Raw genomic sequence first — 16,537 nt, 5'->3', positions numbered from 1 at the left:
GAGGTGCTTGGCCCTCATGTGGGCTTCCCTTTGCGTAGGGGCACCAACGAGGATTAGTCGGGACCTTGCGCGGTTCCGGATACCTCGGTAAAAATATCGGCGTCATCCACGAGAGTTTTCTTCTCTACTTTGCTCTTTAAGTTACCGCATTTATATTAAGCATTTAAGTTTCAATCTTGTATTCATACTTATCTATTGTAGATTGAAACTTAGCCTTTGCGGTAGAGATAGCAACACTTAGACAAAACCTAGTTTGCATATTCTAGTTTGATTATTTGCATAGGTTTTGCTATAGGGATTTAATTGTGGCCTAGTTTAGTAAAAGTTTTAGAAGTACTAATTCACCCCCCTCTTAGGCGTCACTCGTTTCCTACACCTAGTTTGATATCGGGTCGAGTTGGCCCATGCCTCCCTGTTGGACGTGTCATGTCGGTTTTTTTGGGTTGGGTCAGGTTTTTTGGATTTGGGGTCATTTTTTGGGTTGGGTTAGATTTTATGTCAAAAATCATGGCCCGTGCTTGACCCGTGAATCATTGCGGGTCAAAAACTATGACCCATACCTGCCCGTTGCATTTGCCGGGTCAGGTCGGGGGTTTTTTATGAGGAGGCGATATAGGGACCCACCAATGAAATCTTGGCTCCTAGGGTGATTTTCTCACCTGCGCCTAGTGTAGTTCATGTTGAAGGAATGTGTTTTCCCCCCTCGGTCAAAGAAGTGACTAGATCGACGGGTCGAGCAGACTCTTCCCTGTCAAGGAGGTTTCGGTGGGTGGAGTTGGGGGTCGGTCATCCGATGGATCTAGACCATGTCCCTCCATGTTTTTAGAGAGCATGGACCTATAGTTTTTTAGCCTAACCCCACCTTGGTGTGTGCCACCCCCAATGATTGTGTGCTCGGGGCAGAAGGCTCCACACTTGCACACCTGCCCCTCAACCATAGTCAATGAGGCCTTTAGGGACAGGCCCTCGCTCCTAAACTTTTGTGCACCAGAAGATTCTATCAAAAGTGTGTCGAATAGAGTTGATGTCGCCAAGGCTAGAGTTAGACCTATTACAGTATATTGGGCGTGTACTACTTCTTGTTGCTTACTATGGGTCGACCCTACCCTAGGAGGATTTGGCCTCACAATGCTGATACTGCGTGTTGGCTCACCCTACAATGATGATCCATCACTACCACCAACAAAGGAAGCCTTGGCCTGTCTTAATATAGGGCCAGGGGTTGGCACCCGAGGCTAAGCATCCTACATGGGGGGCAAAGTTGTGGAACTAAAAGGTGATATAAAAAGATATAAAAAGAAAATAGGGAAGATATAAAGAAGGCTACAAACCAGGATCGACGCTAGGTGCCCAAGAAAAGAGCCTCTAGGCCTTGTCGCTATCGTTTGCGAGGGGAGTCTTCATGCTCTAGCGACCTCTTTGTGAGTTCTCGAGCTGGCCTCATCTAGATCCTTTCCCTTTTAGGATGAATCCTAGCTAGGGGCGGCCTGCCACCAACAAGGCATGTCCACTTTAGGGGACGCCTGCTGCCCCTAATGGTGCACATCAACTCCAACGACTATTTGCTCCCGATTGATGCCCCGACTATGTACATGTTCTCTGATATGTTCAAGGGGCCCAAACAATAGCCTTCCCATTGGGGCTGCAAGGCCACTTGTGTTTTTGTCTAACATTGTAGCTATAGTTCGTTCATACACCTTATTGCTTTGGAAGATGGCATGGATCACTGCTAGGAGCTAGAGCATCTCATCGTTGTAGGCGGTCGCGCAAAGGCGAACAAGGTGTTGTGGGTTGTAACAAGAAAGTCTCCTTCATGGCTAGACCTAACTTGCATCTCATTTCGCAACCCATTGTACTCTCACATGGGGTTCTTATGCCTTTGAAGCAGAGTGATCCACTAGGCTTGAAAGTGTGAGATGGTCACAGATATCGAGATCCTAGCCCCCATAAGTTCTTATATTCTCACTAACACGGGTTTCTAGCCTTCATCCATCTCAGGGACGTCCTCCCGTTAGGACCTATCCACTATGGATAGAACCAAAGCTACAATCCTCCACTAGAATGATTATGTTGATGCATATGTGTTGTGTGTCACAAGACTACGATATGATAAGGGGCATTGGCCTAATTACAGGTAGGGACCAGAGGAGGTATATACATGTAAATTATTTCCCCTTTGGACTATAAAAGGGATGCTAGAGCATCATTTAATTCAAGTTCAGAACATATAACTCCCCACAATAATCCACAACAAGATCAACTAAGCCCAAGCCAAGCCAGGAGAGTTAAAGACGACCCAATCAAGATGGCAATACTAAGAGTTAGTCTACCTTGCCTTATTTCGCTTCTCTCCAAAGAGGTGTTGTGCCTCTTTAGATTGATTCTTGTAATATTGCATATCATCTACTTGTAGTAATTCATAATGAGTAAAAGGGCACATTGTGGCCCAAACATAATCCTTACATGTAAGACTTTTAATGTCATGACCTCATATATCAGTGTGGGCAATGAGAATGTGTAGTTATACACGATGGTGTGCAGCTTCGACGTCCATGTGTCGTAGATCCAATGGTGGGGGATCTGTTATGGACTAATATGGCGGCTACCCTACCTAAAGAAAATGTGGGGGTTGTGGTTATTGTATACTCTCTCTATTTAAGAGGATGTGAGTTTAATACTGTTATATAGGCATCATCGGAGCTTCAACAACGAGCGGTGCAGCTTTACTTGGGCCGGCACCATCCGTGCCAAGGCAATGAGCAAGTGGCTAGTTCTGCGGATAGAGATCGCACAGAGAAGGATGACAACCACTAACTAGAGTCACATGGCCACCATGAGTTAAGGGGCAAAGGGCGTGATTGGTTGACCACATCAGTGTTCCCACCAGGTCCAGTGGGTTAGGGCTGGAAAAGAGCGGAGCGAGCTCGGCTCGCCCACTGCACGAGCTCAAAGATGAGGCTCGGCTCGTTTCGAGGTTGGCTCGCTAGTCACACTTTGATAAATACAATTGCATTATATATTAAATTAATAGTATTTAAATATGAAATATATAATCATTATTCAATAGTACGATTAATCTAAAATTTCAATTACATATATCCATCATTAAAAACTAAGAAATGAATCAATGATCTATTATTATTCTACGAATTGATTAATTTAGCATAGATGACACAGCTCGCGAGCCGGCTCAGGAGCCGAAACGAGCCAACTCGGCTCGGCTCGCTTCACCGAGCCCAAAAAACAGGCTCGCGAGACGAGCTACTCCAAGCTCAAGCCGGTACGCAAATCTCGAGCTTATTTGTTAGCCCTACAGTGGTGCGTGATTGGTAGTCTGGTTTGGGTCTATAGCCAGGCCCAGCGCATCCACCTCCGCCTCGAGAGCCAGGCCCGAGGCAAGGTTCTCTCTTCGGCCAGGTTGGAGCGTGCATGCGTGGAGACGGATGGAGCCAGGCGCAGTTCGCTCTGGTTGAGGTGCGCCCCCGCGTGCGGGCAAGTAACCACGCTTAGAATTGATTTGGTGACAAGAGTACGGAGGAATTGGAGATTGAGAGAAAAATGAACTAATTTCTCACACAATCCCCTTCAATCCTCTGTGATCCCTCATCACCAAATAAGCCAAAAGTTAGGGCCAAAGGGGGCATGGCCACGTCCAGGGTCAACAAGAGAGCCAAGGCGCTCGAAGACCATGCGACGCTGTCCATGGTGAAAAACAAATCTTAAGTGTGTGAAGATAAATCCATGTTTACTGTTGATGGTGCAGTGACCTTCGTGCCTTTGTTCTCTTTGTTTCTTGAAAGCAAAAGTGTTGATGACATGTTAAACGTGAATGTAAATGAATAAGTAGAATAGAAAAGCTATTTTTTCATGGTAAAATAAAAAAACTATCTTTTTCAGTGATATGAGAAAGAATTTACACAAGATGAAGGGGTGCCCTGATGAAGGGTCACAACTGCTCTCGAAAGAAACAACCGAACAAACATATAACAGTTCTAAAAGGGCATACCTTCTAGGGGTAAATCTGACTACCTAATCCTAACCACTAATCTAGTGCTTGAATAAATGAGATCTCTTTTGGCGAAGAGGTGATGTTTCACAACAGATTGCATGCAGATCCCGCACCATCTGTACAAGATCATGCATGCATGCAATGGTCCATCCCTGCCAGACCAGAAAAAGATCAGATGGTCGGCGACTGGGATCTGGAGACATTCACACAATGGTTAATATGAAAAGGTAGGTTGCCCGTACAGGGCAACACTCATCTACCGGATCGTTTGCATGAATACAACATTCAATACGTAGAATCATGACAGTACAATGCATGCAGTCAGGACGATGAATTGTGAGCCGCTGCAAGAGTAGCTTAGAGAATGAATTCACCCAGGCCACAGCAAAGGATAGTCGTCTTACATGTCATGTGTCCCTGAACCCAAACTGAATGAGAAAGGATGTTATTCTATAGCGGTTGGTACAGACAATGTCTCTCCAGTGATATTTCTTCATTTTGTTCCTTCGTATCTTTACTTGAAGCCCATAGCTTGTCTGAATCCACTATCACATTGAAACCTAGGGGGCAGATGACCAAAAAGCAAGCCAAGAACTAGGGACGGAGCTGCTGGAGGGCTGTACCACCTAAAGGTACAATGTTATCAGCTCTGAAGTATTTGCAGCGCCTCCTACTCGTCTGGCTTTGAGGCCAAGATCTTGCAGACGGGCATGGTCTCGTTTTTACTCAGCAACTTGAGCGATGGATGGACGGGAATGTCATGCATCAATACCCTATCTCCGACATCAAGATTTGTCAGGTCCACCTCAATTTTTGGAGGGATGTGCTCAGCTGGGCAGAGATACACCAGGCTGGTCCTTATTTTCTGCAAAAAGCCTCCTGCCAATTTGATAGTCAGGTCAAGGACACAGCGAGAAATACAGGTAGCAAATTACATAATCAAAGAATGCAATAGAATGAGCTAGGCGATGCACGTAAAAAGGTGTTATTCTAGATGAAATGATCATAACATACTCTAGATGCACGTATACATGTTGCCTTGTAACTACTCTTCAGGTTGGTATAGTTGTACCTAAGAAAAAAAAGATTGTGACGAAATGATCATCACATACTCTTGATGCGTGTATGCAGATAGATTTTTTTTTGTGGCAAACTGTACGCATCATGCTGGGGTCCAGAGCAAACTAAATTTCAAGTGAGTACCAAATGAATTATCAAATACTGCAGCCAGATGAATGGTCACTGCTACCATACTGCAAGTTACGTAGTCTCAGCTGACCAATGGAAAGCGTGAGAGTTGAACCAAGCAACTTCGAATAATAAGAGTAAAGTGTGCTGGCAATCCCTAAACTTGTTCAGGTGTGTCAAACTGGTCCCTAAACTCTCAGAACAGTCGATTAAGTCCCTAAACTTTATTCCAGTATCATTTTAGTCCAATTGGCTGTGAACAAGACTTGGTTAGCTGACGTGGCCTTACCACCGTGTTGTCCACATGGCACGACATCGTCGGAGCATGACGCGGCGAGGACAAGGAGGCGGGATGTCGTGCCACGTGGACGACACGGTAGCAAGGTTTTCAAGTCGAAGTCGAGTCGACAAGGTACTGACTTGGTGACTAGTCGATAAGTCAGTCGACTAGTCGTCGACTTGCCAATATAGTGGTTGTTTTGCCTATATAATGGCTTCATATAGACAATATAGCATTTATATATGAATAAACTGAAATAAACAGCAAGTCTTACATCATTTGAAGCCTCAAATTGAACTAAATCAGCCACACAAGTGATAAGTCATAAACTCATAAGTCATAACAGCCATATAGTTCAAATTGGAAAACAAATAGCAAGAAAATATAGTTCAAACTTGAAAGGAAATAAGCTCCATTAGATAGCTAAGCTGCTGTTGCAGCTAGATAGATACTAGATACCCTAAATATCCCCCAAATCAAGATCACCCAAATCAAGTCACTAGGTTCCAGCAGATTGATTCACCCGCGTGCAGACTGCAGAGGGCCGACTAGCTAGAACAGATAAGGCGTGCGGCTGCGTGAAAGGAGGGGCGGCCGGCGGCGTGAGAGGAGGGGCGGCCAGCGGCGTGAGAGTAGGGGCGGCCTGCGGCGTGAGGACTGAGGGGCGGGCGGCTGCAGATGAGGCGTGCGGCTGCAGATGAGGGTTAGGTTAGGGTTTAAAGTGTGTAATGGGCTGCTTGGGCTGAATTGGGGACAAGTCGGCCGACTAGCTAGAACAAGTCGACGACTAGTCGACTGAGAAATTCTAGTCGTTGACAAGTCGCCCGACTTGCCCGAAAAGTCGAGCCGGTCCCCCAAGTCGAACTCCCATGACCGACAGGACGACTAGTCGCCGACTAGTCGACGACTTGAAAACAGGGCACGGTAGCATGGCCACGTCAGCTAACCAGGTCCTATTCATGGACTAAAGTGCCACCAGAACAATGTTTAGAGACCTAATCGGCTATTCTAAGAGTTTAGTGCTGGCTTGACACACCTGAACAAGTTTAGGGACCGCCAGCGCACTTTACTCGAATAATAACATTAACATCTATGTAATCTTTAGATCCGCCACATCAAACTAATAAAAGTCTATTTCATAGAAATAGTTTCATAATCTTTATTTTACAACCTGTACAAACCAACACTCAACATAAATCATGAAGACTCCGAAAAGTCAAATGCAACACTTTATTCTGACAGAAGGCAGTAAACATCGTGTATGTCCTTTAACGAGCCAAACAAACAGTAAACAACACCTTACTAATACAGACTTCAAACCCTAGAAGTAGATGTACATATAGTTCAAGTAACTCAGGAAACTGACAAATGCAAAAGGCAAGGAGACACTGACTAGTAAAGTAGTAATATTTTGAACAGATGTGCCAATTAACATGTGCTACCCTGACTGAGTGTTGACCTACTGTGCGTTGCAACTATGAGCTGTATGATTTCTGACATCTTTTTTTTTCCTTTTTTACTGTAGTCAATTTGGCACTAACCTGGAACACATAAAATAAAAAGATAAGGACAAGCTTGTGAATCGTGGGCACTAAATACTATGAACTTGTGACATCATAAAGACACAGCATTGCAGCAATGGTTAATGACTTCCCAGATAAGACTAAACAGCACTTGTACTGAAAAAGCATGAGGAACCTTTGAACCAAGCTTTCTCGAGAAGCCCAGCTTATGTGGCTTCTAAAGGAAAATATGCACATTGAAGTTAGCATTCAGGTAAGTGAAAATCAAGTACAGGAAGTTGTCCCTCTCACAATCGACAAGCCTTTCATAATCAACAGCACATATGGGACCTATTGGTTGCAGTTTATCATTGCACAAATACCAAAGTCATGGTTGATTCCTTATACCAGACGTTTCGATACAAACAAAGACAAATGACACCAGGCCAGGACCACAATTGATGCAGAAGTAAATAACAGAGGATACAAGTGCCTTGTAGAAAACGGATGCGCGTCAAAACTAGGGCATAGAACAATTAAGATGTCTAGAGCAGTATACTGATACAGAACTTACATAACTCAAATGTATCCATGAATTAGGACAATTTGAACACCATAACAGGAGTAATAATCTTACCGTGGAACTTTTAGTCATTTTTTTATGGGACATGTGTTGAAAACCCTACTGGAACTTGATTAAAAAACAATGCATGGTTTTTTTGGTATATTTACTGAATAATCAAGGTCTGGTTTTTCTTGGTATCCTAAGAGCATCTCCATGAGACTATACATAGCTAGCTCTTTATAAAAAAATTTAGAAAACAAACAAAAAAAACATGTTCCAATAGATTTTCCAAATCACTATCCGTCTTTTGCGCTCTCCACTTTTGGAAAGGCTACATGGTTCTCCAAATGCAATAGATGGTAGTTTCCTCAAGATTTTTTCACAAAAAAATTATGATAAGCTATTGAAGTATAGATAACAAAAAATGGAAATTCTATTGGAGACATGAGAGATATACAAAGAGACTATCCGTTGAATGATTTACATACCCCATTTGTCAACTGCAAAATGACCAGTTAATTCAAAATGCCAGTCCGGTTTCTAATTTTTACTTATAAATTAAGTACAGGTAAAATGATATATTATTTCATACGCAGCATATGTTCTGAACCATAATCATAAACACATATTTGGCCCCCTGAAATCAACGCCAACATGGAAACCGTCTTAATCTTTGCATTTCATGTAATTAGAGCCTGATACTTCAATTTCCAACTATCCTAGAAAGGTAGAGAAACACAAAAAAAAAAATCTGCCGTCAAATCTACATGACTAGATAGGGAATCCTAGATCGATAAACATCAAATATCCTAGATGCTATATTGCTATCTACTACAAAAAGGTCCTTTTAAGAAACACACAACTCTGAGTCTGTTGTGATAGTACTTTGAGAAACAAAATAGATGATAGGTCACATCCAAATTGTCACTCTTCACTTCCTATTAAGCTAGGAAGCATGAGAAGTCCAGAAATTTTATAAGTGTAGCAACAGAGAGGAAACGAGTGCCAGACCACCAGTTATCCAATTGCACCAACTACATGACTCACTATTTTCATGTATCCATAGCATTTGGCAACTGGGTATATAATTGTGGAAGAAAACGATTTGCATGGACTCTGGAAAATGACCACCATACAACCCCAAATCCTAGTACTACCTTACCACCAAACCTGTCAGCCCAAATACCTCCAAGGTCCTTCAGAAGAATTGGCAGGGATGACGCTTCCAATCCCGCCTCCTCGACTCCCAAAACCATCCGTTCGCCTCCCTGCCTTGGCCGACGCCCCTGTCCCTTCCTTTACCAGCCCCACGCCGGTTCTCATTTCGAGGCCGGCGGCAACTGCACTTTCTTCCCCGGCGTCGGCCGCTGCTTCTGCTTCTCCTCTCCCCAGCCCTGGCGGGCGTACGAAGGCCCAGCGTTGGAGTGACGAGGGCGGCCACTCTTCGGCTGTCGCTCTGGTTCGCGGCGCGTCCAGGCGTTCCTACAAGGAGGTGTTGCTGGCTGCGGATTCTCCAGCTTCTGGTGGCGCCGCCGGCGGGGTTGATGGCGTTGGCTGGATAAGAGTGGAAGGTCGCCGGGCTCGACGTGCAACTGCTGGCGCTCCGAAGCCCTTACCAAGACCTGTCCCAGTCGACTTGCGCGAGAAGTGCTTCAATTGCTTCTCCTCTTCCCATCGTGCTGCTGCGTGCCGGAGCTTAGTTCGCTGCTTCTCCTGCCGGCGGCCTGGTCATCGGACGCTCTCATGCCCTTCCCGGCGGTCGCCCCTGTCCCCTTCTCGACCTGCTCGGGTGTGGCGCCCGATCAGTAGGGGGGCCGCTTCTCTGTCTGGACGTGCTCAGGTGTGGCGTCCGGTCTTCAGGGAGTCCTCCTCGGTGGCGATTCCTCCTGGTGCTATGGAGGCAGTCCTTCCTGGTGGGCTAAAGAAGCGCACTCGTCGTGGACAGAGGAGGAGGAAGGCTGCTGCTGTTGTCTCTGGTCAGGTGGCGTCTGATCATTCGTCTGGTGGGCCTGCTCGTATTGTGAAGTTCCTTCGTCGCTCCTGGGAGGTTGAGCATGCCGAGGCTGACCTTCGTCGGGTGATGATCGTCACTGTTCTTGGTCCGGGGAGCTCTGATTGCGCCGCGGTGGTGTTGGAGCAGCTCGCCTCAAGGGTTTCGCTTGAAGCTGATGCGCTCCACCTACGGCGTGCTGCGTCGAACTCTTTCCTCGTCTTCTTCCCCTCGGAGGAGCTGGCTTCGCGTGCCATCATTGTTGGGCAGTCGCTTTTCGTTTCCCCCGTCCGGCTGCACCTTAGGCGTTGGTCTCATCAAGCCTTGGCCTCTGGCGGGGGCAGCCTGCCAATGCTTATGGATATCGAGTTGGAAGGGGTCCCTGCTCACCTTTGGGGGGTGGGAACTGCTGAGCTCCTGTTGGATGGTCTGTGCATGGTTCAGGGACTTCACCCAGATTCAATTGACAGTGTGGATATGGCTGTTCTCAAGCTCGAGGCGTGGTGTTTCTCTCCGGATAGCCTGCCAGCGGTAATTGATCTACATGTTCAGGAACCTCTTGTTGTTGGGGAGGATGGATCCTTTGTCCCTCGCACTTTGGTTTATCCCATTTCTGTGAGGGTGATTTCTCCTGGTGATTGGCCGGGAGGGGACATGTCTGAGGTATTGCCTCCTGCTGTCGAAGATGAAGATGACAAAGATGAAGATGACAGGGATCAGTTTCAGCAGAGGCGGCGCATTCTTGGGCTTGTTCATCCAGCTCGGCCCTCGGTGCATTCCAGGCTTGGGCCGCGATCGTCTTCTTCGTCGGCTGCTGAACCTGTCGTTGACGCGTTACCCCCGGTTGTGTTGGCTGATGAGCTGGATGTGCCTGGGTCTGATGCCCTTGTTGACGCTGAATTTCTCCCATGTGCTTCGGTTGAAGAGTTGTTGGCTCCTGGGCCTGCTGAACCAGGTGAACCAGTTGATGCTACAATTCTCCCGAATGCCTTGGATGGGTCTGCTGAACCATTTATTCCTGGTGTTGCGGTTGTAGAGTTGACGGCGCCTGGGTCCGCTGATCCAGTTGATGCTGACATTCTCCCGAGTGCCCTGGCTGTTGTTGATTCCAATTTGTGCTCTGCAGACATACAGGTTGCTGATGTCAATATTGTGGAATTCTCTAGTTCCTTCTTCAATCTGCTTGGGAGGCCGGGACCATCGCTGAATTGCTGGTTAAGTACCAAGTCGCGGTGCTTCAAGGTCTACTCTAGAAGGAAGAAGATAATGGTGGTTGAGGAATCGGTGATATCACCCCAATTGCTGGATTTCAGAAACGATCTCGTGTTGCCGACGACTCAGCTGTTGCCTACTCCTCCTCTGATTGCTAAACGCAGAAAGTTGATGCCAAGCAATTTCAAACCGCGGCGTAGCAGGAGGGTTGCGAAGTTTCCCCCTGAGTTGGGGTCTGAATCCGCTGCTAAAGTGTGCAGATTTTTGGGCTTTTGTGATGAGCAGGAAAATATTTCTTTCCAGGATGCTAGGAAGTATGCGAGCTTGTTTGATGCTGCCCTGTCCAGCGATCATATTGCTGCCCTAGCGGCACTGTTTGGTTGGGAGGTGCCTCAAGTGGTGCAGGCCTGAGTTGGTTCTGTCACCGTCTTGGTTGCTTGTTTTAATCTTTCCCATGGAGCCTGGCTGTTTTTTGGTTTGGAATGTCAGGGGTCTCAACAGTCGTGCTAAGAGAGACTCTGTCAAGTCTGTGGTTGTAAGCCTTAAACCTGCTGTTGTTTGTCTTCAGGAAACTAAATTGGATTCTGTCTCAGATTTCAACATTCTTACTATTCTTGGGTCCGGGTTCAGTAATTTTGTTTTTAATCCTGCCCATGGGTCCAGAGGAGGTATTTTAGTCGCTTGGCGTGATGGTTCGTTTGTCTCAGCTGCCTCAGTTATCAAAAACAATTCTGTTTCAGTTCAGTTGCAAAGTGCAGATGGTCCTCTTTGGTGGTTCACTGGGGTGTATGGACCTCATCAAGACAGTTTGAAATCTGCTTTTCTCCAAGAATTAAGAGATATTAGAAATACATGTTTGGGTCCGTGGTTAGTTGCTGGTGATTTTAATCAAATTTACAAGTCTGAAGACAAGAACAATTCTAATATTAATAGGTCTTCATTGGGCAATTTCAGAGGCCTTATTGGATCCTTAGATTTGAAGGAGATTCCTTTGAATGGTAGAAGATTTACTTGGTCAAATCAGCGGGCGGTTCCCACCCTTGTTAAGCTGGATCATGTTTTTTGCTCTACCTGTTGGGAGGAGGCTTTCCCTGATTGTTTTCTTTACAGCAGTGCTTCTGAAATTTCTGACCACTGTCCTCTAATCCTTAAACTCACGGATCTTAGAGGGAGGCGTAGGTTTCATTTTGAGAACTTTTGGCCTAAACTCCCGGGTTTTTTGGAGGAGGTTGCTGCTTCCTGGGATCAACCGGTTCAGTCTTCTTGCCCTCTGGAGAGGGTGTCAATGAAGCTTAAAAGATTGGCGCGGAGGTTGCAGTCCTGGGGACATAGTGCAGTTGGAAATGTCAGTTCTCAGCTGGGGCTGGCTCGCGAGGTGCTGCACAGGTTGGAAATGGCGCAGGACAGCAGGCCGTTATCCTTAGAAGAGAGATGGTTGTTGCAGAAATTGAAACAACACTGCCTTGTCCTTGCTTCTTTAGAAAGGACAGTTGCACGCTTGCGTTCCCGGTTGCACTACTTGAGAGATGGTGATGCCAACACAAAAAAATTTCATCAACAGGCTCGCTACCGCAAGAAGAGAAATTTTATTTCCCATTTGGAAATTGAAGGGGGGACAGTCACCAGCCATGAACAAATGCAGGGGGTTCTGGATGATTTTTTCTCCAATCTTTTGGGTTCTAATATCCAGAGACCGTTTTCTCTTAACCTAGCTGCTTGCCACAGAGACGCTATTGATTTGAGTTCCCTGGAGGCACCTTTCTCTGAGGAGGAGGTTCGCGCCACTATTGGTGCTCTCCCATCTGATAAGGCACCTGGTCCTGATGGGTTTACTAGAAAATTCTACAAATGTTGTTGGCATATTATTAAATCAGATTTGTTGGCAGCCATTAATTCGCTCCATCAAGGGAATACTCACAAGTTGGGGATGTTGAATTCAGCTTTTTTAACACTTCTCCCTAAGAAAGTTGATGCCTTGTCTGCAAGAGATTTTAGACCAATTAGCCTAATTCATAGTTTTGCTAAATTGGTCACCAAAATGCTTGCTAATAGATTGGGACCCTATCTGCAGGAGTTGGTGGCATCTAATCAGAGTGCCTTTGTGAGAGGCCGATCGATTCACGATAACTTTATGTTGGTGCTGCATTCAATTAAATCTCTCCACAAGAAGAGAGTCTCTAGTTTGTTCTTGAAGTTGGATATCTCCAAAGCATTTTACTCGGTCTCTTGGGCCTTATTGATTGAAGTGCTTTCATATCTTGGGTTTGGTCTTGTGTGGCGAAATATGATCTCCAATATTCTAGCCTCTTCTTCTACGCAAGTGCTTTTGAATGGGTCTCCTGGTATTCCTATTAGGCACCGGAAAGGGCTTCGCCAGGGTGATCCTCTCTCTCCAATGTTGTTCGTATTGGTTATGGATATTCTCAATAGTCTGTTTAAGCTGGCTGAAAATAGGGGGCTGCTGCACAGCTTGGAGGGTGCTAATATCCGTAACAGACTGTCCATTTATGCTGATGATGTGGTCCTTTTTGTTCAACCTTTTGAGGAAGATTTTCAATGTGTCAAAACGATTTTGGACTGCTTTGGTTCAGCCTCGGGATTGGTATCTAATTTGCAGAAAAGTTTCGTTATCCCAATCAGGTGTAATGAGCAGGCGGTACAGATGGGCTGCAATATTCTTCAGTGCTCTTCTTCCTCTTTTCCTTACACTTATTTGGGGCTGCCGATTTTAGATAAAAAGCTCAAGAAATCTGATCTCATGGTTTGGGTCGAGAAAGTTGCTGACCGACTTCCTAATTGGAAGGCTCGGTTGCTTAGTCTTGCTGGTAGGACAGCTATGGTGCGCTTTGTGCTTTCAGCTATCCCGATCTACCTTCTCATTGCCATGAAAATCCTCAAGTGGGTGATTAATTCTATAGACAAGATTCGGAGGGGATTCATTTGGAAAGGAAGAAAGGAGGTAAATGGTGGCAATTGCCTTGTGTCGTGGGACATTGTTACAAGGCCTTTGGATCTCGGTGGGCTTGGGATTTCTAACCTGCTGTACCAGAGTTGGGCGCTGCAAGCTAAGTGGTTATGGTTAGAAAAAACTGATCCTACCAAGTCGTGGTCTGGGTTGGACCTGCCTATTCAACAACTTGTCAAGCGATTCTTTACTGCTTCTACTGTTTCTCTGGTTGGTAATGGGCATAATACATTATTTTGGACAGATCGGTGGTTAGATGGATCTTGTATCCAAGATTTTGCCCCTGCTGTTGTGGCTAATGTTGGGAAACGAGCTATTTCTTCTAGAACGGTGGCCCATGCTCTTCAAAACTGGCAGTGGATCAGTGACATTGAGTCCCCTCTTAATTTGCCTGGGCTGCAACAATATCTTCACCTCTGGGATGCATTAAGGGGAGTGGTGCTCACTCAGGAGGCTGATCGACATGTGTGGATTCATTCTTCCTCTGGTCAGTTCTCTTCGAAGTCGTGTTATAGGGCCTTCTTCATGGGTTCGATTGCCTTTGAACCATGGAAGAGGTTATGGAAGACTTGGGCCCCACCCAAATGCAAATTCTTTCTTTGGTTGGCAATTAGAAATAAATGTTGGACAGCTGATAGACTGCAGAAAAGAGGGTTGACTTATCCTGAGGTTTGTCCTTTATGTGATCAAGATTCGGAGGATATCCAACACCTCCTTTGCACTTGCATTTTTGCGCGGCAATTTTGGTTCTACATTCTCTCTTCTTTGGGACTGGCTAATCTTTCTCCTGCCTCTAATGAGTCCACTTTTGCTGACTGGTGGGAGAGGGTGAGTAAGCAAGTACACAAATCCAAAAGAAGATGCTTTAACAGTATCATCATCTTGGGGGCCTGGTGTTTATGGCTGCATCGTAATAAGGCGGTTTTTGATGGCGTCAGGCCTTCCATTCATGGAATAAAATCAGTTTTTCTGGATGAGTTTGAGTGTTGGAGGCTTGCCGGTGCTAGACATCTTGAGGATTTGGGTCATGGTGCTGCAATTTTCAGATCAAGGGTTCTACTGGGGGCTTAGTATAGAGCAGTTGTGTGGGTGTGTGGCCTGCTTGCACTTGTGCTGCTGTCCTTTTGCGCGCTGCTGTTTCCACGCGCAGGTTGCGTGCTGCTGTTTCCACGCGCAAAAGGAAGCTGTATTCCTGTGCATAGCAGATTTGGTGGTCTTGTGTTTGGCCTTTTTGTGCCATTGTACTTTGGTCCATTTGGGACTGTTTCTTCTCTTAATTTAATGATGCGTAGCTCTCCTGCGCGTTCACGAAAAAAAAATGGACTCTACCAAGGCACGACTGACAAATAAACTTCTATACAGAAGTCCAATCTATTCATAGCACATCAATAATAACAAAATATCTGATAGAATTTGAACAAGTACCAGTTGAATCAAGAGCTTGCGACTGTAAACGATGAAAGACGACTTCAATGTATGTGTTCATTACTGAAAAAACATGTTTCCAGGTTCCCTTGCCATATACACTAGTATAGTAGTATGCTGAGCATAGCAAAGAAATGTTAAAAAAAGAAAAAAAGAAAAGAAGAAAAAAATAATACCTTTCTTCAACCCAGGGCAAGCATCCTTTCCCTTGAACTCTACAGGCAAATCCACCTTCAGCATTGTTCCTTCATCTGCCTTCACCATTACCAAATTCAGTATATTCCCAGAATTTTCATCTCTATGCACCTGCACACAAAGAGCACATACATCAATTGCACTGTGTGGTATGACAAATGATTCAGACATCTGACATGGACAACATAGATGATTACTGCAAAGACATACAGCTAAAAGCACATCGGTGTATCTCTACTATTTAGGGATCATCATTAGCGAGAAACATTTTCACTAAGGAGCATTTCGACAAACACAAGGTGAGCAGCTCCCGGCCGACAATACCCAACCAAGCTATTCCTATTTCTATGTGCAATACAGACAATAGATGCAATATTTTGTGAGAATACGACAAAATGTGGGTTACCTTGATGGGGAGGACGGTGCCGGCGTGGAGGATGGCGTTGGATCGCTCGCCCGCGCGGACCTGGAGGCGGACGGGGGTGGAGAGGAAGTAGGGCGACTGCTTGAGCATCTCCGCGAGCTGCCTCCTGTCGGCGGTAAGGAGGTGCCGGTGGGCAATTCCGTTCCCTGGCGCGGCGCCCGCGAGCGTGAGCAGGACCGCCGGGACGCGGCCGTGGCGGCGCTCGCGTGCCGCGGCGCGCGGGCCGGCTGTCTCCCGCGGTACAGCCTGGATCGTGTGGTGGTACGACGCGGAGGCCGTCCGCCGCCATGGCGCCGGAGACGACGCGCGCAGCACCGCCGCCCCGGCGGCGGCGGCGGCCTTGCCGCGAAGGAACTGCGCCATTCTCAGGTTCTGGGTTTTGGTCGTGCTGGGCTTTGGCTGGAGCCTGGAGGGATTGGAAATGGCAATTGATGGTTTAGGCTTGCTAAAGCTATTGGGCCGAGGATCGCATTTTGTCATAGAAAGATTACAGACTTCAGGTGGGCCGCACCTTACCGCCGACGTGGGTGAGGAAGTTTACCTGCGTCTCAAATGGAGCAGACTCCCTATCTTCTCTACTACTTATTAAGTTAGCAATAGTAGCCTGCCTTTTTGTGTTCTGCCATTCTGCGATCTCAACCATCCATTCTACCGTTCTACAATCTCAGCTGTCCAATCCCGCACACCAGTTTTCCGCGCGCAGAAAAAAAAAATCAAACTGTGGCTACCTAGGGATCAAACCTTGGATCTATTGAGCAGAATGTCCGAGTAGCCTGAGGCGG

At 46.2% G+C, this 16,537-nt stretch overlaps 1 protein-coding gene across 1 annotated transcript; it reads right to left on the bottom strand.

Moving 5' to 3' along the window:
• Window positions 1-4,279: 4,279 nt before the first annotated feature.
• LOC100283916 (uncharacterized) lies at window positions 4,280-16,131 on the bottom strand. The gene is made up of 3 exons (NM_001156814.2): window positions 15,738-16,131; window positions 15,313-15,442; window positions 4,280-4,888 (listed from the first exon to the last, which is right to left on the bottom strand). The coding sequence occupies exons 1-3, from the start codon at window positions 16,116-16,118 to the stop codon at window positions 4,680-4,682; spliced, it is 720 nt and encodes a 239-aa protein (NP_001150286.2). The 5' UTR covers window positions 16,119-16,131; the 3' UTR covers window positions 4,280-4,679.
• Between the last annotated feature and the right edge of the window lie 406 nt (window positions 16,132-16,537).

The sequence above is a fragment of the Zea mays genome, chromosome 5, assembly GCF_902167145.1.
Source record: "Zea mays cultivar B73 chromosome 5, Zm-B73-REFERENCE-NAM-5.0, whole genome shotgun sequence".
NCBI classification, from domain to species: domain Eukaryota; kingdom Viridiplantae; phylum Streptophyta; class Magnoliopsida; order Poales; family Poaceae; genus Zea; species Zea mays.
This window is presented reverse-complemented; position numbering and strand designations above follow the sequence as displayed.

What these genes read in the sequence shown, in the direction of transcription:
- LOC100283916 (NM_001156814.2), bottom strand. Translation starts at nt 16,118, where the DNA reads ATGGCGCAGTTCCTTCGCGGCAAGGCCGCCGCCGCCGCCGGGGCGGCG. An exon ending in GCACCGTCCTCCCCATCAAG is followed by an intron (nt 15,443 to 15,737) that starts GTAACCCACATT and finishes CTTTGTGTGCAG; the next exon opens with GTGCATAGAGATGAAAATTC. An exon ending in TTGCCCTGGGTTGAAGAAAG is followed by an intron (nt 4,889 to 15,312) that starts GTATTATTTTTT and finishes TCAAATTGGCAG; the next exon opens with GAGGCTTTTTGCAGAAAATA.